Source organism: Alligator mississippiensis, chromosome 1 (assembly GCF_030867095.1).
Source record: "Alligator mississippiensis isolate rAllMis1 chromosome 1, rAllMis1, whole genome shotgun sequence".
In the NCBI taxonomy this organism is placed as follows: Eukaryota; Metazoa; Chordata; order Crocodylia; family Alligatoridae; genus Alligator; species Alligator mississippiensis.
Window position 1 is genome coordinate 77,026,595 of NC_081824.1, and position 24,368 is coordinate 77,050,962.

General features: G+C 45.1%; 1 protein-coding gene across 1 annotated transcript in view; it reads right to left on the reverse strand.

Moving 5' to 3' along the window:
- The window catches only part of RRAGD (Ras related GTP binding D), a 34,583-nt gene extending 16,266 nt beyond the window's left edge, over positions 1-18,317 (reverse strand). The window contains exons 1-5 of the mRNA XM_006277177.4: positions 18,025-18,317; positions 9,641-9,936; positions 8,621-8,820; positions 7,763-7,877; positions 2,563-2,705 (exon numbers count right to left, since the gene is read on the reverse strand). Coding sequence (XP_006277239.2) covers positions 2,563-2,705; positions 7,763-7,877; positions 8,621-8,820; positions 9,641-9,936; positions 18,025-18,202 — 932 coding nt within the window. The 5' untranslated portion in view covers positions 18,203-18,317. The remainder of the gene's footprint in view (positions 1-2,562; positions 2,706-7,762; positions 7,878-8,620; positions 8,821-9,640; positions 9,937-18,024) is intronic.
- Between the last annotated feature and the right edge of the window lie 6,051 nt (positions 18,318-24,368).

Consider the following 24,368-nt stretch of genomic DNA (forward strand, 5'->3'; position numbering starts at 1 on the left):
GGTCACTTGCTTTGCTGCCTATAAGGACTAAGGCTCTAGGAACCCACAAGGTACCCATGACTAGGAGACTAGGAGACATACTATCCTTAAAGCGGCAAAACATATTCTTCATTGTTAGTGTTATGTTATAGCTCAGGGGCTTATGTCTATGTTGTTATTTGAACTAGTGATTTGTGGACAAGGCTATAGGGGAAGTGGAGGCCTCATTAGTGCCAAGAGTAGCACAGCTATATGGGCCAGAGAGCGCCAGAAGAGTGCGAAGACACTAGGCCGGAGGGCCTGGCACCAGAGGTACGCAGAGACTGGAGGCCAGTAAGCCCAGTGCCAGAAGGGCATAGCCAGTACAAATCTATATAGTAGTGGTGTTTCATTTAAATCATGGAAAAATGTGGATTTGGAATTACTTTTTTTAAATGAAAATTGGGGAATTTTAAATCAGCGAAAACCAGGATCCCTGCTGAAGGAGCACTTAGAGCAGCTGAATGCCTTCAAGTCAGCAGGACCCAATGGACTACACCAGAGAGTGCTGGGGGAATTGGCTAGAGTCATTGCAGGACCATTGGCGAAGGTATTTGAAGACTCATCGTTCTTGGGAGAGATCCCTGAAGACTGAAAAAGGGCCAATGTGGTGCTAATCTTTAAGAAGGGGAGGAAGGAGGATCTGGAAAACTATAGGTCAGTCAATTTGACCTCAATACTGGGTAAAATTTTGGAAAAAATTATCAAGAAGTCCATTTATGAGAGACTGGCAGAAGGCATGCTGCTGAGGGATAGCCAACATGGTTTTGTTGCGAGCAGGTCATGTCTGACCAACCTCTTCTCCTTCTATGATCAAGGAACAAACTGCTTGGATGTGGGAGACATGGTTGATGTCAAATACTTGGATTTTAAAAAGGCCTTCGATATGGTCTCTCATGACGCTCTTATGAAAAAAACTGGGGCATTGTGGGCTGGCAGAGTTCCACAGTCAGGTGAGTTGGGAACTGGCTAAGGGGTCCAATTCAGAAAGTGTTAGTGGACTGCTCTGTATTGTCTTGGAGGGAGGTGGCCAGTGGTGTCCCATAGGGTTCTGTTCTTGGCCCCATGCTGTTCAACATCTTTATCAACGATTTAGATGAGGATGTGGAAAGGAATCTGGCCGAGTCTTCTAGAGGATACTAAGTTATGGGGACTACGTTACGGGTATCCAAGCGGACCTGGACAAGCTGGAAAGGTAGGTGGAGCGGAACTGGATGCAGTTCAATAAGGATAAATTCAGAGTGCTTCATCTGGGGAGAAGTAACCAGTGACACGAATATAGGTTAGGAGGAGATGTCCTGGCCAGCACAATGGCTAAAAGGGAACTTGAGGTTATGGTTGACCACAGAATGAACATAAGCCACAACTGTGACACTGTAGTCAACAGAGCTACCACATATTGGGATGCATTAGCCAATGCATCGCAAGCAGGGCTAAGGAAATGATACGTCCTCTCTACTCGGCACTAGTAAGACACCAGCTGGAGTACTGTATCCAGTTTTGGGCACCACACTTCAAAAAAGATGTGTAGAATCTTGAAAGGGTCCAGAGAAAAGCCACAAGAATGATTAAAGAGCCTGGAAGACAAACCTTATGAGCAGGGATCCCGGTTTTCTCGGATTTAAAAAAATTCCCAATTTTCGGTTTTAAAAAAATTAACCCCACATCCACATTTTTCCATGATTAAAATGGAAATATATAGTGGTGTTTCATTTAAATCATGGAAAAATGTGGATTTAGGGTTACTTTTTTTAAACTGAAAATTGAGGATTTTTTTTTAAATCAGAGAAAACCAGAATCCCTGCTTATGTGGAAAGATGAAGGGTTCTGGGACTTTTCAGCCTGGGGAAGAGAAGACTGAGGCGAGACTTGGTGGTCTATAAGTGTTGTAAGAGGTGAATATCGGGAGCTTGGAGAAAAACTATTCACTAGGACCCCCCAGGGGACAACAAAGAGCAATGGCCATAAACTGTTAGAGGATAGTTTCAAATTGGATGCAAGGAAGGGTGACTTTACAGCAAGGGTGACCAGAATCTGGAATAGACTTCCCAAGGAGGTGGTGCAGTCCCCAACCTTGGAAGTCTTCAAAAGGAGACTAGACAGACACCTTGCTGGGATAATTTGATCTCAGCAGTATTCCTGCCCAGAGCAGGGGAGTTCTTTCAAGATCCCTGCCAGCCCTTAATTTCTATGATTCATTTGGTAGCAAAAACAAACAAAAATAGTAATCTGTTGCTGGACTTCTTTCTCTCTCTCTCTCTCTGTCTTTTTAAGATGTGTTTCAAGCTCTACACTGGAATTGAAAGAATGTCATTTTAAAAACCATGACTTCTTCCCATTTGTATGTTATAATAGCTACTAACATGCTTAAAGTCTCCATAGGATAGCATGCCTATTTGGGATATTCTAGGAGACCATCCTTTTACAAATATTTATAAAGAAAATCATTCTATTCTATAGGTCTTCAGTTTGATTGCTATACAATACTCTTATCTAATAAGGTGTTTAAAAAAGTTTCATAAACACAGTTTACAATCTACTTACCCATAGATACAAGAAATATCAATAACAACATCTATCATGTCACAACACAGCTCGTAAGTTTGCATATCGACTGGAGTACTGTCTGTCGCAATGTAAATTTTACTGACTACATCAAATAAAAAGGCTTTCTCAATCCCAGAATTCTGAAACACAAAAAAAAATAATCTTTATTAGAAGGGACCATTCTCTACAGCTAAAACCATAATTGTTAACCCCTCCTCTCCATTATACATACAAAGAACAAGTACAAGTTAAGTGAAAGTTAATTTTCTAATCACAATAGATATTTATTGTGATTAGAAAATGGCCACAAATGACCAGACATGCTCCCATATGGATCAAGAGGTCTGTAGAGACATACGGTCTTACAAAAAATTGTAATAAAATATATGAATAAAGGTATGCTAGGTATTTTCCACAAAGGGGATAGGGTTTCCTGCTCCAGAAACTTTTTCTAAGCAACATATCTGTAAATTGTTATTCTAAACAGAAAAGGGAACAATGGATAGCCAGTGCAGGAGAAGCGGTCTTCTGATCTACATTTTGCAAGTTGTTTCTTCTATCCAAGAGTAAAATTAATTTCCAACTCCCCCCGCCACCCATGCCCTGCAACTCGCTCCAAGACAGAAGAAAATAGAGGTCTAAGCCATCCCACCTATATTACTGCCACAAATTCTTCAAGTGGATCTATACACAGGTTTTCTGGGACAATCATATCAGCTACAAATGTAGCAAAAACAGCCCTACACAACTGTGTGGACACAGCTATGTTAACAGAATAGCAATTCTGTCACCTGAACCTGCTGTGCTCAGGAAAGGTGTATAAGTATGGTGACAGGAACTCCTCCAGAAACTGCACATGCCAACACTAGGGGATTCTGCCAACGTAGCTAAAGAGGCAGAGGCTCTGTAGTGCCAACCAACCATTCCACTTCAGAAACAGGGTACACAAGGCAAGAGGTAGGCAGTTGTAAGTCACTGACATACCAAATATATTCACCCTGTTTAGGAGTAAGGTATGTATGCATGTAACTGCAACAGGATACAGCCTTTAGGGACACTGTTTCCAACTCCTAAAGTCCCTCAGTGACCTGAGGAATTGCTCTTCACTGCCAACTGAATCCTACATTCTAGGCATGAGTATAATACCTACACAGCAACTCAGACTGACCAGCAACATCTCAGTCACTGAAACAAGTAGCTCATGAATCCAACTCAAGGAGTCCCGAGTGGTTCAGCATAAACTGCTAATTCTAAACTGGCCAGCAGATCCTTAATATAAAGATAAAACCCTAGTGACTGACCTGGTGCTGACATAAGAAAGGCTATAATACAAGCAAGAAAAAATTATGATTCTGTATAGCACTACAGTATCCAAATGCTGTAGTAAAAGTTCCCCTCCATAATTAAGCCTGTTTTTTTAAGTGGAGTTTGAGGCCAAGTGACCATTAATAAGCAGTTCAGTATCTTTGAAGGCACCTTCAGCTAATATCATTATTTGACGGTAAGCACAATCAGGTGCTTTGTAATTACAGAACAGGCTTAAAGCCTAGCACTGTGTGCGACTTCTAATCCTCGTTCTGTGCTTTGACAGCTAACTGAACTTCCCTGTTTTCTCACCCCATAGTGCAAAACTGTGAAGTCTTACCCACCTAGCTAATCATTCCAACAGTAAATTAATGTTAATAGATTACTTTGAAAAAAAAGGGCAAAGACAACAAGATCCAATGGCTGAAAATCAGAGCTAGACAAATGTAGGTTAGATATAAGATACCATTTGTTGGCAACAAGGGCTATTGGCCATTGAAACAAATCTGTTACTGGTAATCTTTAAATTAAAAGGCATGGCTTTTAAAAAGCTATGTACCAGTTGGAACAAGACTTCATTCAGGGAAGTCCTACAGACCATTATACAGAAGGTCAGACTAGAGGATCACAAGTCTTCTTGGCACAATGATCTATGAAAATTTAAGTGCATTTGAAAACACTGAAAAGAAGCTGTATTACACAGATCTTGGTCACATTCAAAGTAATGTCCAAACAGAATATGGATTACTAACAACCCACTCAGTGCACTAACCTTTCATAGATTAATAGATTGTAAGGCTGGAAGGGGCCTCGGAAGATCATTGGGTCCAGCCCCCTGCACCAAGCAGGAAAGATAACTGGGGGTCAGGTGACCCCAACAAGGTGACTGTCTAGTCTCCTCCTGAAGATTTCCAGGGTAGGTGATTGCACCACCTCTGGAGGGAGCTTATTCCACAGTCTGACTGTGAAGATCACACCCTGACTGTGAAGAAGTTTTTCTTAATGTTGAGCCCGTATTGATCTTCCAGGAGTTTGTGGCCATTACTCCTGGTTTTCCCCTCAGGTGCCCTGGTGAACAGTTGCTCACCAAGCCCTTGATGTACTCCCTAGTGTAATGGCATGGTGCTACCAGGTCCCCCCCTCAGCCTTCTTTTCCTCAGCCTGAAGAGTCCCAGATCCCTCAGCCTTTCCTCATATGACTTGCCTTTTAAGACTCTGATCATACAGGTGGTTCTTCATTGGACTCTCTCAAGCTTGTCCATGTCCTTGTTAAAGTGTGGTGCCCAGAACTGGATGCAGTACTCCAGCTGCAGTTTCACCACTGCTGAGTACAGCAGAAGAATCACCGCTTTGGTTTTCCTTGAGATATGTCCATTGATGCATGCCAGAGTATTATTTGCCCTACTGGCTACAGCATCTCACTTCCGGCTCATATTCATACTGTGGTCTATTATTACCCCCAGGTCCCTTTTATTTGTGGTGCTAGTCAGTTTGGTGCTGCCAAGCCAGTAGATGTGTTGGGGACTGCTCGTCCCGAGATGGAGCACTTTACATTTCTTGACATTGAACTTCATCAGGTTCTGATCTGTCCAGCTTGTTAGCCTGTCTAGGTCCACCTGTATCTGTAGCCTGTCTTCAAGCATGACCATGCTCCCCCATAACTTGGTGTTGTCCACGAATTTGGCCAGTGAGCTTTTCACCCCCACATTCAAATCGTTAACAAAGATGTTGAAAAGTACTGGACTGAGCACTGACCCCTGCGGGACAGCGTTGCCCACTTCTCACCAGGATGACACAGATCCATTCACTATGACTCTCTGGGTTCTATCCTGCAGCCAGCTTCTCACCCACCTGACTGTCTCGGAGTTAAGCCCACAATCCTCCAATTTTCTCACAAGGATATTGTGGGATACTAAATCAAAGGCCTTTTGGAAGTCAAGGTATACAATGTCAACCTGCTCTTTCGTGTCCAGGTGGCAAGTTACCTGGTCATAGAAGGAGATGAGGTTGGTAAGGCACGACCTGCCTGCGACAAAGCCATGCTGGCTGTCATTCAGAATCTTACCTTCTACAAGCTTATCACAGATAGACTCCTTGATTAACTTTTCTAGGATTTTCCCTAGGATGGAAGTTAGAGGCTGATTGGCCTATAGTTACCCGAGTCCTCCCTCCTGCCCTTCTTGTGGATGGGCACAACATTGGCTATCTTCCAGTCCTCAGGGACTTCTCCAGAGTGCCACGAGTTGTAGAAGAGTTTCACCAGGGGTTTCACAAAGACTTTGGCCATTCAGCACGCTCGGACAAAGATCATCCGATCCTGCTAACTTGTATATGTCTAATTTTATTAACTGCTCATACACCAATTCTACATCGATAGTAGGAAGGCAATTATTCCTACCGTGCTCATCCTCTACTCTGGCATGGTTTTCCTGTTGGTCTGGTGAAAGACCAAGGCAAAGTAGTCACTCAGGAGTTCAGCTTTCTCCTGGGTGCCAGTAACCAGCTCTCCTGAGTTGTTGTGCAATGGCTCCACACTCCCGTTTGTTTTCCTTCTCTTCCCTATGTACCTAAAGAAAGACTTCTTGTTGTCCTTGATTCCTGTTGCTAAGTTCAGTTGCCGTTTTAGACTGTCTTATCTGTTCCCTGCAAATGCAGGCCATCATGGAATAGTCCTCCTTGCGGCCCGCCCCTAACTTCCATTGTTTATAAGCCTCTTTCTTAAGAGGACCGTGATTTCCCTGTTTAGCCAAGAGGGCTTCCCAGCCCTTCTGTTACCTTTTCTCTGTATGGGAATGGATTTCCTTTGTGCTTCAATGATCGTGTCCTTAAGGAACAACCACTCTTCGTGTACAACTTTCCCCTTCGGTCTCTGGTCTTGCAGCACTTGCCCTACCAATGGCCTAAGCTTGTTGAAATCTGTATTTTTGAAATCCAGAACTTCAATCCTGCTACCTGATTTGTCTGCCTTACGTCGGACTGTGAACATGATGTTTTTATGGTCGCTGACACCAAGACTTCCTTCTATATTTAAGTTGGTCACCAGGTCATCTCCTATGGCCAGGACAAAATCTAGCAGAGCGTCACCTGTGGTTGGATAATTAAAATCGCCCATGATGACCATGTCACATGCACATGCGGCCTCAGTCAATTCTTAGGTGAACTCCAGATTGAGTTCCTCCCATTTTTGAAGCTGATGTTGACCTCCAAGGAGGTGTACTGCTCCTTCACATAAAGATCAACGCCTCCACCTTTCTTCCCCACCCAGTCCCTTCTGTGCAGGGTGTAGCCTTCTATAGCTACACTCCAGTCATGCGAGGAGTCCCACCAGGTCTCAGTAATCCCTACTAGATCATAATGCACACTGGAGAGTAGGAGGGCTAGCTCCTCCTGCTCGTTCTCCACGCTCCTGGTGTTAGTATACAGGCACCTGAGTCCTTCGTCTTCCTGTCCTGCTGACGGAGAACAATTCCATCAGCTCCTGAAAAAGTGGCTCTCCCAGTGTCCCTATCTATAGGGCTTACTTGTATGTTGGTCCCTGGACATGTTTGAATTTGTGTATCTGTCCCCCAGCAATCTTAATTTAAAGCCCTGTCCAGAAAATTGGCCTTCCTGGTCATGAACAGGGACTTACCTTTCCCCGTAAGATGAATTACCGTGACAAATAAAGCTGAAGATCCCATATTTTCTATTTAGAAAACTGCTGCTAAACTGTTTAGTAGGTCTTAGTAGAGGACAATGGCTATCCTCGTAAGTCAGAACACCACTGACTCCCCTGAAAGTTAGGGTGCTCTGTACTCAGGATCCTACACAATCAAATGCTTATGGAAGGGAATCACAAGCACACATAAATAAAGTGTATCTATATAAATCTAGAAAGGACATACATACTTACTGAGATAAAGATGTTAAGTAGGTTTTCCAGTGTTGGGAGTTGTGGAATCAGTTTCTGTACCACTTTGCTGAAGGCTTCAAATATAGAATGATCATATATACTTGTCAGATAAAAGCTAAGGGGGAAAAAGGCACATTTTCCTTTCAGCCATATAATGTGAACATCCTAAACTTTTCATGTTATGGTGTTTTAATTTTTTTTCAAAAACAGTTTGTAGAATATTGCATTTTTCCTGGCAATTAAAGAAAAAATGCATAACTCCAAGAATTTAGTGTTTGCAAAGTAAGTTATGCTTCAAATGGAAACTAATAAATATATATTCATAGGTGCCTAACATGGAACATTCTCAATACCTCAATCATAACTACAGCAGAAGTGCCCTGCATGTGGAGTTCAATGATGTAATTTGCATAACATCCTCTAGAAATTATTTTCTGTGTGCTAAAAGAACAACTCTCTTACCTTAAAAATCTAGTGGACCAAATGAAATACAATGGTTTCACCATAATTGTGAAAGCCTCTATGAACTGCCATTCACAAGACATTAATTTTTATGACTAGCTTCTAGTCAGGAAAAATACAACACACACATTAAAACCTGAAAGCTATACTCTGCCAGTTTGCTTGAGTGTGTTATTTGCCAAAATCATCTGTTCTTTCTACAGATATAATAGTCTAATACATATGGCCTGAAGCTAGCTTTTTCTCTTCATATTTATATCAAACTCCTGTTGTCTGCTATTTCAGTAGAACAGGAAATGATAAACTCTTTACTAGCTAGCCTGATCTGCTTCTTGGCTTTTAAACAGAAGCCACGTTTCAGGCTTTTCTTGCAGACTTTGCATGGCTGGCCCTCACCTGAGGTGAATTTTCTCCAATCCAGCATCTGCAAGGTCATCATTTGTCCTCTGGTGAATATCTCTTTGGGTTTCGATCTTGTGATCATCAGACAGACCATCCACTTTATGAATAAATATCTCAAAGTTGATGTCTGGATTCACTTTATACGCTCTGGTCACAGTGAGATGCAGCCTAGCCAGTGCTTCCATGTAATCATCCTAGCAAGGGAAAAATAAAAGCCTCAGCCATGTGACAAGAATGGTAAGACAAAAAATAATTTTTATGACATATTTCTAAAGTTTCAAAAGAGTTCACAAATAGCTTTTTCTAAAGGATGGATCTTAGCCAGCATGTACCCCAGACTCCCTAGATCCTCATTGGGAAGTCCATGCAACAACCAGAGACTCCCACGCAACAAGGCAGATTACTGTAATGTTCTGATTAGAAGTTGACCTTTTGACTCCCAAAGACCCACATACCAAAGTCACCTATTTACATGAAGGGCCAACTTATAATTGGGCCTCTAACAATCTTGATTTTTGTACTTGCAGTATTTTTGTGCATACAATAAAATACCAGGCCAGAATTATTTTCAGTATATTTTTTATTTTAATATTCTTAGTGCATTTAACTCTTTGGGCCCTTTTCTTGGTTGCTTGATTCTCCTTGTAAGGGAAGTAGGGAAATAGCAGTTGAGGCCTTTAACTATGTTTACCAACTTGTGTTCAGGGCAAAAGCTGTTTTTCCTTAAAACTGAACCTGAAAACATGGGGTCAACTTATAAACTGGTTACTCGTGCATTTCAACTGAAAATTAAAATTTAAATCGATCAGTTCTGCCAATTTTAATTACTGTGTTATAAGTGGCAGTTACATTTTCAAGAGCTCCCACTTGACTTTCATTTGGATTTAGGAGCTTAAGTTATTTAGGGATTTCTGGGAAAACAAAAGAATTATGCTATTTATTCCATTTCCCTAATGCTGGAAGCAAGGAAACAAACGACTGGCCTGAAAACAACCCTTATAACTTTTTCTTTACCTGAGAATCAATAACAAATATCAATGCTCCGGTGCCTCTGAAAATCATCTCATAGTCAAATGTAGGATCAAAAAAGTCAATCTGCCCAGGAAAGTCCCATATCTGAAAGTTAACAAAGGAGCTGTTGGAAACTTCTTCTCTGCAGATCTTATTAGTACTCTCCAAGAAAAGGGTTTCATTTGGTGACATCTTGTGAAAAACAACTTTCTGAATTGACGATTTCCCACTTCTTCTCAGTCCCATGAGTAGGATTCTTGGCTTAACTTCAGTACTGAAGGGGTCATTGAAATCCAGAACTGAATAAAACATACAATAAAGAGAATGATACATATATTGGAAGAAGATAACTTGAATTTTATATTTGTTTTCAGAACATTGGTTTACCTGTATTTATACTATCAAACATCCTCAAAAAGAGGAGAGGGACATTTTAAGTTAGACTACTCCCAAATAATTATTAGAGAAGCTGAACTGTTTTTCATCAGATGAAGACAGAGAGCGTTCAAGGCAGGGTATCGGTACAGAGCTGCTAAGGTAAATCTTCACACAAAACCAAAGTAACCTTCATGTTTCCCACAACCTAAAATAGCTAGGTCTCATCTGTATTATACTGGGACATATTTTATAGGCGTACAGTCTATGAAGTAACAGAAATAACTGGTAGATAGGGAATATTTTTTCTTGTTTAATTAAAGGGTTATTACTCCTTTATATCTCTATGCTACTTATCTTACATGTTACGGAAGTCCATATGGGCAGCAGCTGTACGATGGTCGTAAGTTACTACTATACTGTAACTGGCATCAGAACAGAATTAATGGGGACAAACTACCAGAGGAGACTTCAAGTCATTGTGGGCTGAATTTCTATTAAGAAATGTGCTCTACCTGCTGCAAATTTACAGGGTGGGCCCTAAATGACCATTTTCAAATGATTCAAAGTAGTGTTTGTCAGAGGAGAAGAGCTGAGTTGCAAGACCCCAGCAGAGTCTTTCTCTCCTGGAGTAATGCTTTGCAGTGGGAAGGACAAGAAGGGCTTGCAAAAAAACGCTTATTTCTTGCCAGTTACAGAAGAATAGTCCTCCCCTGCAGGTACCTGTTTTCACTGAGATCTATTATGCCTTTGATCTATAAACTATAGCCACGTGCACATGAGAAAAGTCAGAAACCTTCAACAAAATTATAAGTAAACAGAGGTAATAAAGTGATCATGTGATTTTTGGTGTGTGCAAGTTATTGTTGATAACTCTAGGCTAAAAATCTTCATTTTGATAAGGAGACTGCTATGCCAGCTCATGCCAAAAAATACAAAGCCAAAATACTATCTGTTTCTACTGAAATAATATAATGAAACTGTCCTTCCATAGTTTCATAGTAGCTAGGGTCAGGAGGGACCTGAACAGATCATCTAGCCTGACCCCCTGCCACAGGTAGGAATGAATGCTGGGTTCACAAGACCCCAGACAGGTGATCATCCAACCTCCTCTTGAATTTGCCCAAGGTAGGGGCGAGGACCACTTCCCTGGGAAGTTGGTTCCAGATTTTGGCTACCCTAACTGTAAAATATTGCCTTCTGATCTCTAACCTAAACCTATTCTCCATCAGCTTATTACCATTGTTCCTTGTCACCCCAGGTGGTGCTGGGGAGAAAAGAGCTCTGCCTATTTGTTGTTGATCTCCCCTGATGAGCTTGTAGGCAGCCACCAGGTCCCCCCTCAGCCTCCTTTTGCTAAGGCTGAACAGGTTCAGGTCCTTCAGTCTCTCCTCGTAGGGCCTGTCCTGCTGCCCTCTCACCAAGCGGGTGGCCCTCCTCTGAACCCTCTCCAGGCTGGCCACATCCCTTTTTCAGTGCGGTGCCCAGTACTGGACGCAGTACTCCAACTGCAGCCTGACCAAAGTCGCATAGAGGGGGAGTATCACCTCTATGGACCAGCTTGAGATGCACCTTTGGATGCATGACAAGGTATGGCTGGTCTTGCTGGCTGCGGTCTGGCATTGGTGGCTCATGTTCATCTTGGAGTCAATAAAGTTGTCCAAGAAAAACACTGCTGCTGTAGAATGTGATACTGGTATTTCCATAACAGTAACGCATCCTTCTTCAGGAATGGGCTCCTGTTCCAAATCAGTCATTCCACTGTTGGAAGTAATGTGTTACAGATAAAACAAACCAGTTTGATGATACCACATATATTCTAAAGCTTTAGTAATCTTCAATTTTTACACATACATTTTAAAAGTTAGAAAAGCTTGAAAAGAGCATATATTAGATAGATATTGTTTCTTCAATGTACATGTGATTGTATGTAGCAAAATTTGCAAGCTGTCTCCTTTTAGTAACTGAAATATATATTCAATAATTGTTTATAGAATGCATTGATCAAAGCATTATTTAAATACTTTCCTTCAAATTTGTACTTTTTTGCACGTGTCACATAGACACACACAAAGACACACGCTCTTTAATCAGACTTGTTAGTGAATGCCAAACTTTTCCAAATTGTTACTGTTTCCCACGATTCTTAACTCCTTGCTAGGACAGAGTGTTGTGTTAAGAAGCATGTTGAAAAAAATGTAGGTGCAAGCCAGAATAATTGATGAGTATGATGGCAAAGAATTCTCTCTTGTTAGTAGAGCCACTATTATTTCTTTTAGTTTTGCCAATTCAGAAATGGAGACATGCAAATTAAACTTTCAGATCCAAGACCAGATAACAGAACTGCTTGCCCTCCTTCCTTTGAGGGAGTTAGAGATTTCCTTATATGTAAAGGAAGAGGAGGATAGGCTGCCTGTCCACATTACTTTGTCAAGGGCATTGCCTCTGCCGCTTGCAGTATAAATGCCAACGGATGCATCACTTCAACTTCCCAGGCTAGGTTATCAAGTCGTGTTTATATTATATATGTGTTTAGAGGAGAAACACAAACTACCTCACTTCTTCTAACAGTGTAGGGGAGGGCAGGGGGGGAGGAAAGAATCCGTTCTCCTGCGTACATGATAAAATTGATATTTCTTATTTAAAGGCCAAAGTTTTATAACTTCATTGTATATAAAGCCAAGTTCACAAAGGTTTTCATTAGATGTCAACACACTATTTAATATTAATGTCCAGCTGCAACCATAAAAGTCAGTACTTCTACTACTTAGAAGTCAGGCAGGCTAGAAGCTTAGATCTGTGAAGTTTTTACAAATTGAAATGTTATGTGAATCAACCTATCCAAAAGCACTTTTCTTTTACTATGGAAAAGCCCTGAGGACATGATAGAATTCCAGTAGTAGTTGCATTCTTGCCTACCAATGTGCCCGTGGGGCATATCACATAATACAAAAACTAGCAAGGCTCTCACTCAGAGGAGTTTACAATCACTGAACCATATGTAGTCTTCACAAGCTTTACCAATAGAACAGTGGATGCAGGCCACACCACATCAGCTCTCTCACATTACCTGAGATCCTGAAATGATCTTTACAACTATGTTACATGACTTACAAGTTCTTTCAGAAAAACCATTTTAAGTCCCTGTCCTAAGTCCTACTGCTGCAGCAGCTGCTTTTCAGCAAGGTAACACAATCGCAACCTATTTCATAGGTTTGTTACAAGACTTAAAGCAAAAAGGACAGCATGTAGGATAACATGCTTATTTACTCACAGATCCTCTTTTAAGTATCAGAACTATCAGTTTGCAAGTACATTTAAGCATAGGATCTCATCTGCCAAGCCAAATACCAACTATCTTAATAAACAATATTGAACCAAAAGCAGAAAATGACTATTTACTCTGAACATAATGTCCCTGATAAATTCACAATGGTCCCAATTTCCTAGCTTAAATAAGAACCTAACATATATCTGATGTTATACCCCTCTAATGTAATTAATTAGATCAGTTTTTCACTCTGATTTTAATTTTATTATCTTGGAAGAACTCATTCTCCTTTGACCCTTCCCATGTGTATTCAAGCACATTTCACTGTGCTCCCACTGTTCTTAATGGGACTTTAAGATATACTGTAGGGTGCTACCATTAGCCATCTCATCACAAAACACCAGCACTAAGGAAGTTCAATGCAAATAGACAGACTAACCAGGGGTGCTCAAACCCCAGCCTGTAGGCCAGATCTGGCCCATAAAGCCGTATCATCCAGCCCACCGGGCTCCCCACTGGTCTGAAAATTTGGTGGCAGAAAAGTGGTGGCAGCATTATTAATTGCCACTCCCCTGCTGCCAAATTTCCTGATCTGTCAGGAGGCTGGTGGGCCAGACAGCACAGCCCTAGACATTAGGTTCAGGAACACAGGGCTGGGGCAGAGTGGGGCCAGATCCCAATAAGACTTCAGAAGGGCCAACTTCAATGAGCTTTGGAGACTAGTGGGGGAGGCACTGAGGGCCCAGAAGGTAGAGGAAATGGGAGTCGATGAGGGATGGTCATACCTTAAGGGGACGATCCTTCAGGCCCAAAGGGTAACAGTCCCTGAGAGAAGCAAGGGGAGTAAGAGTGCTCAGAAACCCCCTTGGCTCAGCAAGGGCATTCAAGAATGCCTGAGGACTAACAGGGTGGCATACAACCAGTGGAAATGAGAAGCTATCACCAAGGAGGAGTACTCCTCCTCTGCCTGGGAGTGTAGGAGGGCTATTAGGAAGGCCAAGGCAGAGATGGAACTCAGGCTAGTGTCCAGGATTACAGACAACAGAAAGTCCTTTTTCCAAGTACATTGGGAGGAAGAAGAGGGCACCAGGCAATGTAGGTCCCCTGCAAGACTCAAATGGTAATCTTGTGGCTATGCCAGACAAGAAACCTGATATTTTTAACAGTTTCTTTGCCTCTGTTTTCTTGAACAGGGACCAGGACACCCCTCCTACCAAAGGTAGGGACAATCTCAGGGATAGTTCTGTCAGGCCTTCGGTCAGCGCAGTTGTAGTTAGGGATCTTCTGGAAGGGCTGGACATTTTTAAATCTGCAGGTCCAGATGCCCTCCACCCAAGGGTGTTGAGGGAGCTGGCAGGGTTCATCATGGAGCCCTTGGTCTGGCTGTATGAGCATTTGTGATCATCTGGGCAGGTGCCGAAGGATTGGAAACTGGTTAATGTGGTCCCAATTTTTAAGAAAGGGAGGAAGGAGGACCCAAGTAACTATAGGCCTGGAAGCCTCACCTCGGTGCTCAGGAGGATCTTGGAGAGAATCATCAAGGAGCACATCTGTGGGGGGCCAGCAGGGGAGATCATGCTCAGGGGCAATCAGCATGGGGTCATCAAAGGCAGGTCCTGCCAGACCAACCTGATTGCCTTTTATGACCAGGTAACTAAATCCTTGGATGATGGTGTCGCCATGGACATAGTCTTTCTAGACTTTAAGAAAGCCTTTGACACTGTCTCTCACCCCATTCTCATCAATAAATTAGGCAACTGTGGCATTGATGCCTGCACAGTTGGATGGGTACAAAATTGGCTGATGGGGCACACCCAGAGAGTAGTGGTGGACGGGTTGTACTCAACCTGGCGAGATGTGAGCAGTGGGGTTCTCCAGGGCTCGGTCCGAGGGCCCGCACTGTTTAACATCTTCATCAGTGACTTGGACGAGGGGGTTGAAAGCACGTTGTCCAAGTTTGTTGATGACACTAAGATGTGGGGCGAGGTGGACACACTTGTAGGGAGAGAGAGGCTGCAACTAGATTTAGACAGACTACAAAAATGGGCAGATGAGAATAGGATGGGGTTCAACATAGACAAATGCAGGGTGCGGCACCTTGGGAGAAGGAATCCACAGCATACACATTGGCTGGGGAATTCCCTTCTTGAAAGCACAGAGGTGGAAAGGGATCTTGGAGTCATTGTTGACTCCAAGATGAGCATGAACCGCCAATGCCAGACTGCAGCCAGCAAGGCCAGCCATACCTTGTCATGCATCCAAAGACGCATCTCAAGCCAGTCTATAGAGGTGATACTCCCCCTCTATGCAACTTGGGTCAGGCCGAAATTGGAGTATTGAGTCCAGTACTGGGTGCCGCACTTTAAAAAGGATGTGGCCAGCCTGGAGAGAGTTCAGAGGAGGGCAACCCATTTGGTAAGAGGGCAGCAGGACAGGCCCTATGAGGAAAGACTGAGGGAACTGAACCTGTTCAGCCTTGGCAAGAGGAGGCTGAGGGGGAACCTGGTGGCTGCCTACAAACTAATCGGGGAGATAATCAGCACATAGGAAGAGCCCTGTTCTCCCCAGCACCATCTGGGGTGACAAGAAACAATGGTCATAAGCTGATGGAGAACAGGTTTAGGTTAGAGATCAGGAGGCAATATTTCAGTTAGGCTGGCCAGAATCTGGAACCAACTTCCTAGGGAAGTGATCCTCGCCCCTACTTTGGGCAAATTCAAAAAGAGGTTAGATGATCACCTGTCTGGGGTCTTGTGAACCCAGCATTCATTCCTGCCTGTGGCAGGGGTTCAGGCTAAATGATCTGTTCAGGTCCCTCCTGCCCCTAGCTACTATGAAACTACTATAAAACTATGAGGGGCCTGGCTAAGGGGGTGCATTGCCGTATCTGGGCATGTGGGGCCAGGCTGTGGCAGCACAGGGCCCAATCCAGGCACCGGTCCCGTGAGGGATCCAGCCTATGGACTGACCCTGTGCCACTCATCCGGCCCATGGGGTCAAAAGTTTGAGCATCACCGGACTTAACTCAAAGAGGTAAATGAAATCAGAAGCTTGGAAATGTGTTGGTCCAAAAAATCCCAAGTGCTCTGGTGAGAAACAATTAATTGGCTGTATCAAGAGTATGGTCTGGAACTCCTAGTGCACCATACATTTGTAAGATAACCCCTCCACTCCATGTTCTCCATGAACCACCTTTCACTTCCTCGTACATGGAAAGGTAAAAAGACTTTGCAGAGAGTGCTCCACTGGTCCAGACAGTGCTGGGGGGAGCAGATTATTCTGGCCAAGACAATGGGAAGAGAAGAACATCCCTTCCCTCCCGTCCTTAGACTCAGATTTCCTTTGCAGACCCCATCCCCCAAGGGTGTCAGAAGCAATTGCTATCCTGTAGATCTGTGCTGTCAGAGTTCCTGGGAACCAGGGCCTGAATGGAGGGATGGGGGATTACCCTGCCTTCCAGGTCACACCTGGTCAAGGGTAGGTTTTATTGCTCATTAAAAGTAAAGTGGGGATTAGCCCCTGAAGGTACAAGGGAAGATAATCTCTAGGGAAGGGAAATGCACATCCATATTCCTTCCTCCAAGTGTTTTTCAGGTGTTAAATACAACCCTCTAGGAGGAAGCTGAACTCTGCATTGGGGGGGGGGGGGGGGGGGTGTTGGTTGCTGTAGAGACAGCAAGGGCTTTATTAGGAAATAACCCCTGTCCCAGCTCCAGATTCTTTTGGATGATGCATCTATGGCAAATCTTCAAACCAATGAACTCCCCTCCAACTCAAGCACAGCATTATTTTTCAAGACAAGAAGTGCAGGGACAAAGGCACTCGCTGCTTCAGATGAAGAGAACTTGCTGGCTAGTTAAAGAACACCCTGCAGTGCACATGCAAACATGCACCCCCCCGGCCAGTCAACACCTGTTACCCTGGGGTGTCTGACCCCCTGCCCTCCCGCCAACCAAGCCAGTGTCCCAGAACCAGTCCCTAGCACTGTGTCATCTGGCCAATCGGGCTTCCCAAGTATCTGCAGGCAGCCCTGCAGGCCACAACCCTGCGTGCTAAGGTGTGATTCCCGTGTGTGGGCCCAGGGTGGGAGGGCAGGTGTTGCATGGTCCCCATCTAAGCAGGTGTGACTGACCTGGCCTGTGAACCAGCCCAGCACCCCTCATCTGCAGTGTGGGGCCCGTAGGCCCAGCCCCTGGATTCCAGCAGCCTAAAGGGTGTAGCACAGCCGCGGCAGCTACAGGGCTCTGTCTTTCACAGCCGGTGGGCAAGAGACTTGGTGGGTGTGAGGGTCTGTCCCAAGTGTGTGTATATGTGTCTGTCACATAATCCCTGTGTGTGGATCATATAATTTGCATGTCAGGAGATCATATAGTGCGCATGCGTGCATGCATGTGGGCATGTGTGAAGAAATTGTATAACCCATGTATGTATGTGCATACTTTAGTGAATCATATAAGCCGTGTGTTTGTGTCTGTCAGGGGATCATATAACCTGTGTGCGTGGGTCACGGGATCATATAATCTCTGATGTGCGTCAAGGGATCATATAACCCGTGTACATATGTGCGTCTGTCAGGGAATCAGTGTGTGTGTGTGTGTGTGTGTGTGTCATATAACCCCCTGCCTCCAGCTCCAGCAGCCCTGGCCCGGGCAGGAGCAACCAGGGGGAGGCGGAGGTGGCCCGGGACTGACACCCGCAGCTGCAGAGCCCCCTCCCCCCGGCCCGGCCCCGCGCTGCTCACACGCCTCATCGCCGCCGCTGCCCGCGTCCCCGTCGGACTCGGCGCCGTCCCCGTAGCCCGCCAACGCCGCCAGCTCGCCGTCCTCCTCCTCCTCCTCCTCCTCCTCTGCCTCCTCCGCCCCTGCCTCCGGCTCCGCCGCCTCCTGCCGCTGCGGCGGCTTCCGCGGTGCCTGGCTCATGCCGCCGCGCTGGGGCTGGGGCTAGGGCTGGGGCGGGGGCCTGCGGCGATCCCGGGGCGGCCCTGCCCGGCCTGGCCCAGCCGCGGCACTGCGAGCGCAAGGCAGCGTGACCCGCGTCACCTGATCGCCCAGCCCCCGCCCGCGCGCGCGCACAAGCGGTGGGACTGGCACAGTACGAGCACACGCACAAGTGGCAGGTGGGGTGGGAATGCCCCAGCTCGCGCGCGCGCGCACACACACTTGGCAGCAGGCATGGGAATACCTCTACGCATGCACGCGCGTACACACACACACACACGGCAGGTGGGGTGGGAATGCCCCAATTCACACGTGCGCACGCGTACACACAATTGGCAGATGGAGTGGGAATGCCCCAGCTTGGACACACACACTTAGCACAAGGGGTGGTAATAGGCTCATGCGCACACACGACGCATGCACACGCACACCACAGGTGGGGTGGGAATGCCCCAGCTTGGGCACACACACACACACACACATACATGCTTGGCAGAAGGGGTAGAAATACCCTGACACAGTGCACACGCACACACATTTGGTGCGCATGCACACACACAATTGGCAGGTGGGGTGGGAATGTCCCAGTGTACATACACACACACACTTGGCACAAGGAGTGGGAATGCCCCAGCACACACACATGCACACACACATATGCACACCCCTCATACCCAGCCAATTGGCAGGTGGGGTGGGAATGCCCCAGCACACATAATGTACACACACACACACCCTTACACATGTGCCCCCTCACACCCAGCCAACTGGCAGGCAGGGTGGGAATGCCCCAACACCCTGCCCCACCTTGCTGTGCCCACATGTGTGGATCTCGCTGTCTTTAGATCTGGTTCTCAACCTTTTTTAGACCCCACGCACCCCTTGTAGTCCTGACGGCACAGGCACAGGGCTGGCCCAACCTATCCTGAAAACCTGCAGCTGCAGGGGACCCTGCAGCTAAGGGCCCCCCTGCGTCTGGTCACTCAACACCTCCCCCCCGCCCCACTTCTTCAGCCACTTGCAACCCCTCCACTGCCACTGGCAGCTTCTTTGGGCAAGGAACCCCAAAACTTTCTTGCAGGGGGCCCCAAAAATTGTGGGCCAGCACAGCACAGTCAGATCTCAGATGCTGAAAAGCAGGGGTGAGGAAAGTGAGGATGCTGAGGTGCAGCCTGGCCTGTTTTTCTCCAGTTAAAAATGAACTACAAGCTTCACCCATAGGTGAGGGGTCCAGGACCAGATTATTTGGTTTGAGATGGAAGTCAGAACTAAGGCAGCTTCAGTGAAAAGAGTTAAAAACAATCCACAGGGCTGTGAAATAGGAGCTTTGTTACCAGGAGGAAGGAACAGACAGCAGGACAAGGGCTGGCCTAACTGGCCAAGACCATTAAGAAGAAAAGAGGGTTGTTAACACCTGGGGAATGAAGAATTTAGAAGGGATCAGGTGGATTATAATGAGCTGTGAATGAAGTCAATGGACTCCCTCAGCGCTGCCTAACTAGAAATGCTGCTGCCACTGCCAGGCAGTTGGTTTTAAACTTAAATAGACCAGGGATCAAAGGAGTGTGCAAGTGGACCAGTGCCCCCCTATCCTACCCCCCACCCCCGGATCCACACTGACTAGTGCACCTGCTCTGGATCCACCCTGACCAATATACCCCCTCTGGATCTGCCTCGTACCAGTGCACCCCACTGGATTCATCACTTACCAGTGCACTGTCTCCAGATCCACCCATCCCTGTCCAGAAGCATCCCTGGACAGATTCATATCAACCCTTGGAAAACACCTGCTCTTGTTTATCCCTTGGTTTTTTTGGGGGGTGTCATTACTGAAAAATACTAGAGCAATTCTGCTGCTGCAAAACATCAGAAAGACCCCAACTGGTCAGAATGCTTTTAATATTATGGGTTCCTATTTTGAATCTCTAGGTTTGTCATGTGAATCCTGTTTGCACACCTAACAGGGCTAACCCTAACCCTTGAAAGGGTCTCAAGATCCCCCAGGATGCCATGGGACTCTGGTTGAGAAATCACTGTTGTATACCCTCACAGTTACAGACTGTGCAGGTACAGACAGAGGTGCTGGGCAGGTACAGACACAACACAAGCAGCATGACTAAGGTCTAGTTTAATCCATGTATAGGCATAAACACATATTATATATGCATATATGTGAAAAATTATTTCCTTACCTGCATAAAACAACATAGACTCAATTTGTTGCCTACTGCTGATATTATTAAAAATCTTGCCTATTTTCATATCCCTTTATTATGTACTGTAGCATCTTCCAGGTCCACTGTCTACTTTGTAATATAATTGTACTTACATTTTTAACAGCGTAATAGTGCAAGAAGCTATCAAAGAACTGCAGTTAGATCTTGGAATTTGGCCAGAGGTAGTTATTTCAGGGTCGAGTTGGACATTTTGAAAATATGGGGAGCTAGTCAGTGTCCAGCTACTATCATTTTCAAGGTTTCTATTTGCAGACCCAAAATTGACTTTTATAAGCCTTGAAAATGATAGGAGATTTTTGAGTTTTGAGGCTGCTAATACTACACCAGTGATAGTGCTGTGTGCTGAATTAAATTGCATATACTAAATTAAGTGTATATTCCAAACAAGCACCTGGCCTTTTTCCAGTGCACACTAGAATACACATATATTAAAAATCCACCTGTAAATATAAATATGCAGACGGATATCATTCAAAGGCACACTCAGTCATATGTCATACATTAAAGATGCTCATATGCTAGTTAGAGAAACCACAGTTAATAATAGCCTTTCTATCATAAATACCAGTTCCGGAGGGTGTCAAAATACATGGAGCTGAGCACTGAGTGTAGGAGTCTGTGGATTCTTGGAGACTTATTATACATTCCTGCCTATAATAGTGGGAGAGGTATAGAACTCTCCTACCCACAATCACTCCTCTATTTATTCCTGTATTTGCAGAAACTATTCACACCTGCATCTCTGATTTTCTCTGAGTTTTCTAGGATGTGCTGTGGCAATTCCTGCTCCATTGAGTTGCTTTTCTTGCATGCCAAGTCCTTTATAGCTGCTTGTAATCCCCCTGATTTCATAAACTACTATGGTTGTCATAGTCAATTTTTTGCCTTTTCCTTTTCTCACCCTGATCCAGGCTGTTGCTAAATCCTACCAGTTCTTCTTTCACAATGTTTATGAGTTCCGTTCTCCATTCCTGGTCTTTACTATTACAATTTCCTCCTCCAAAAGTCATCACCCTCTTATCAACCCTATTCTAGTGCTTTGTGTCATTCATTCTTCTTTCCCATGCCAACATGGTGAACGAGGCAGAAACTAGTCTCTTCTGCTCCTGTCATTTGCTGCTTCTTTCACCTGCTCTGTGGTGCAACTATTTTGCCCTCCTTGTTGTGGGTTCTTCTTATGGTTTCTCTGGGATGCCCTCGTTTTCTCACACCAGTTATTTTCCATGGTATAGGCTGACATGTCCCATTACCCACCCATCCTCCAGAATGTCTAGGATTGGCACTGACTGTAAGTGAAGGTAGCATACAGGATGTTGGGTCTGGGATAAGGTTGATGTCTGCAGCCTCTGGGCAACCAGATGGCTCCTTTTCATTTCAACACATTAACCTGTGCAGAAGCTTCTGCATAACAAGGCAGCAGCCCACAGAAATACCATGAGAAGAATTTCAGGTGTAAACCTGTTTAAAAACGAAGAAACTTTTTTTAGGGAGGGTGTGGGGGAGAAGGGGCACTGTGGTGAAGGCTTACAGGAAATAAGACCAGAAGCCTGATACAAATATTTTAAGACTACCTTGGGTAGGAATGGCCTTGTAAGATTGTGGGAGATCTCTGATTAGAAGAAGGAACTTTCTCAGGCTTCTGGTAAAAGACCATTTATTTTATCAGTTGACTGATCAGTAAATCAATGAGTAGAGAGGGCTAGTGGGCTATGATAATAGCAGTGGGAGGCAGTCCAAGGATCAAACTGACTGTCTCAAGTTTCTTCTAGATGAAAAATTATCAAGTATCAATAAGACAGGAGTGAAGTGTATATCAAGTGTACATAAGCAGTATGCTGAGCTAGAATGCAAAAACTTACTAGCAAGCGAAGTATCTTTTCCTCTTCAAGCCCCACCCTCCAGGCCAGACAATGTGTCATGAATGATCAACACCAGAAGTCCAAGTACTGTCATCATCAAGGGACTTTTCTGCTTATGACAGCCACTGTGTCTTTCAAGGAAGGCTATTTGGGACAAAGCTGTAATTCTAGTAACCAAAATAACAGTATAGTGGTATTAGGTGATTCTTTCTCTGGTGTTAATGGAAATAATGACAACCCATTGTGCAAAGATTGGGTGAATGACAGCTGTGCAAGCTGGAGCAATAAGTGCATCATACAGCCTGGTGGTCTGATAACAAATATAGAGAAAGTTTTGTGCCTGTGAAGCAGTAGACACACCACAGAGGGTACTGAGGAAGCATAACCCTGTGGGGAAAAAGTACCTAAGTAGAGATAGGGTGATGTTACAGGTTACCTTTACAGGGGTGACATTTAGGGGGTGCACATGGGTGCACGTGCACCCCCTGAGCAAGGCAGTGCACCCCCTACAAAAAGGCACCGCCAACACTGGCGGCAGTGCCGGTGGGCTGTTGCCACTTGCCAGCCTGCCACTGACACCATCAGCGGCATCTGCAGGCGGTCCACAATCGCTGCTGGCCACCGCTGATGCTGCTGGCGGCATCTGCAGGTGGTCACCAACCCCTGGTCAGCACTCGTCACCCCCCTCCCCCCATCATCAACAGCACCAGTGGCGTCTGTGGGAGCTCCCACTTATTGCTGCCATTCTCCCATTGCCACAGTGCCCTCCCAGCATGCCTCATTTATGCCTTTAAACCATCATAAAGGTACTTAAAATAGGAGCATTCACCTGTTAAAGAGTGTTAACCTGTGCTAAGTATCCTCTAAATGTTTTAAAGCTGTGCCAGTTCAAGCAAAGGTTATCTTTGATCCATTTTACCCAGGTTGTTCCAGGGTATTGTTAGTCTGCTCCAGGGAGATAAAATGCTCTATTTTCATTCCGACAGCATCCCTGTATGCATCATTCCCAGCACTTCCTACTCCTTTGCACCATGGGCAAATTTTCAATCTTCCTGAACTCTACTGCCCAGGGGGTGGTGCTGGCCCCAAGCTAACACCCCCACGTGTCTCCACGGGGTATGACCCCAACACATCCTGCTAAAGATCATGGGCTTTTAGTGCTGAGCAACCATCTCCCTTCCTGCCCTCCCTCCCCCCTCCATCACTGAGGGCCACTACACCATGTCTGAGCTTTCCCTTCCAGATGGTATTCATCTGAACTGAACTGTCATTCATTTGAAATGACTCTGTCAGCAACCTCCTTACCCAACCCGTGCAGTGAGCCTGCTGGGTCTCAGCTCTGCCTCACTGTGGCATGGAAGCAGCAAGCCCTATGGGTCTCAGCTCTGCTGTGGTATGACTACTTACCCAACTCTGCCCTGATGCAATCCCAATTCAGTGAATCACATACAACATTTTGGTACTTTTTATTATTATTGTTCTTTTTTCACTCCAATCTCTTTCTCTACTTTTTACTTCCCCCCACTGCCTGTTTACTTCCAAGTTTTTTTTCCCTTCACAATTCCTGCCCCACCTCAACCTGTGGCTCTGGTTGGATCCTGCTGGCTGAAGAATGACAGAAGCCATATCATGGTTTCTACACCTCCGAGCTGCATGCCACCCTCTCCCCTCCTCTCCCACCGCAGAGGAGGAAGAGTCCTAACCCCTGTCAACTCCCTTGCTCACCAGGCCCTCTAGTGGCAAGTCACACTTGTGCAGGTATGAGATGCCATTAAACCCTAACCTGTGACTGCTCTGCAACTGTTTTAACTTTATGATGGCAAAACATTCCACAGATTTAAAATGTTTTAAACATAACCTGTAAGAGCTCCCATCATTTTAGGGCAGAGTCCTGACTGAAAAGAGATTTAGCTATGGGAACAAAGAAACTGTCTTCTGCCGAGTTCAGACAAACAACGTGTTATGAACAAGAGGCAAGGTTTTTCCCTGTGATATCTTCCATTGGACTAACCATTGGAGTTTTCAGGTATCAATTACCCTTCCAAAAGTTTT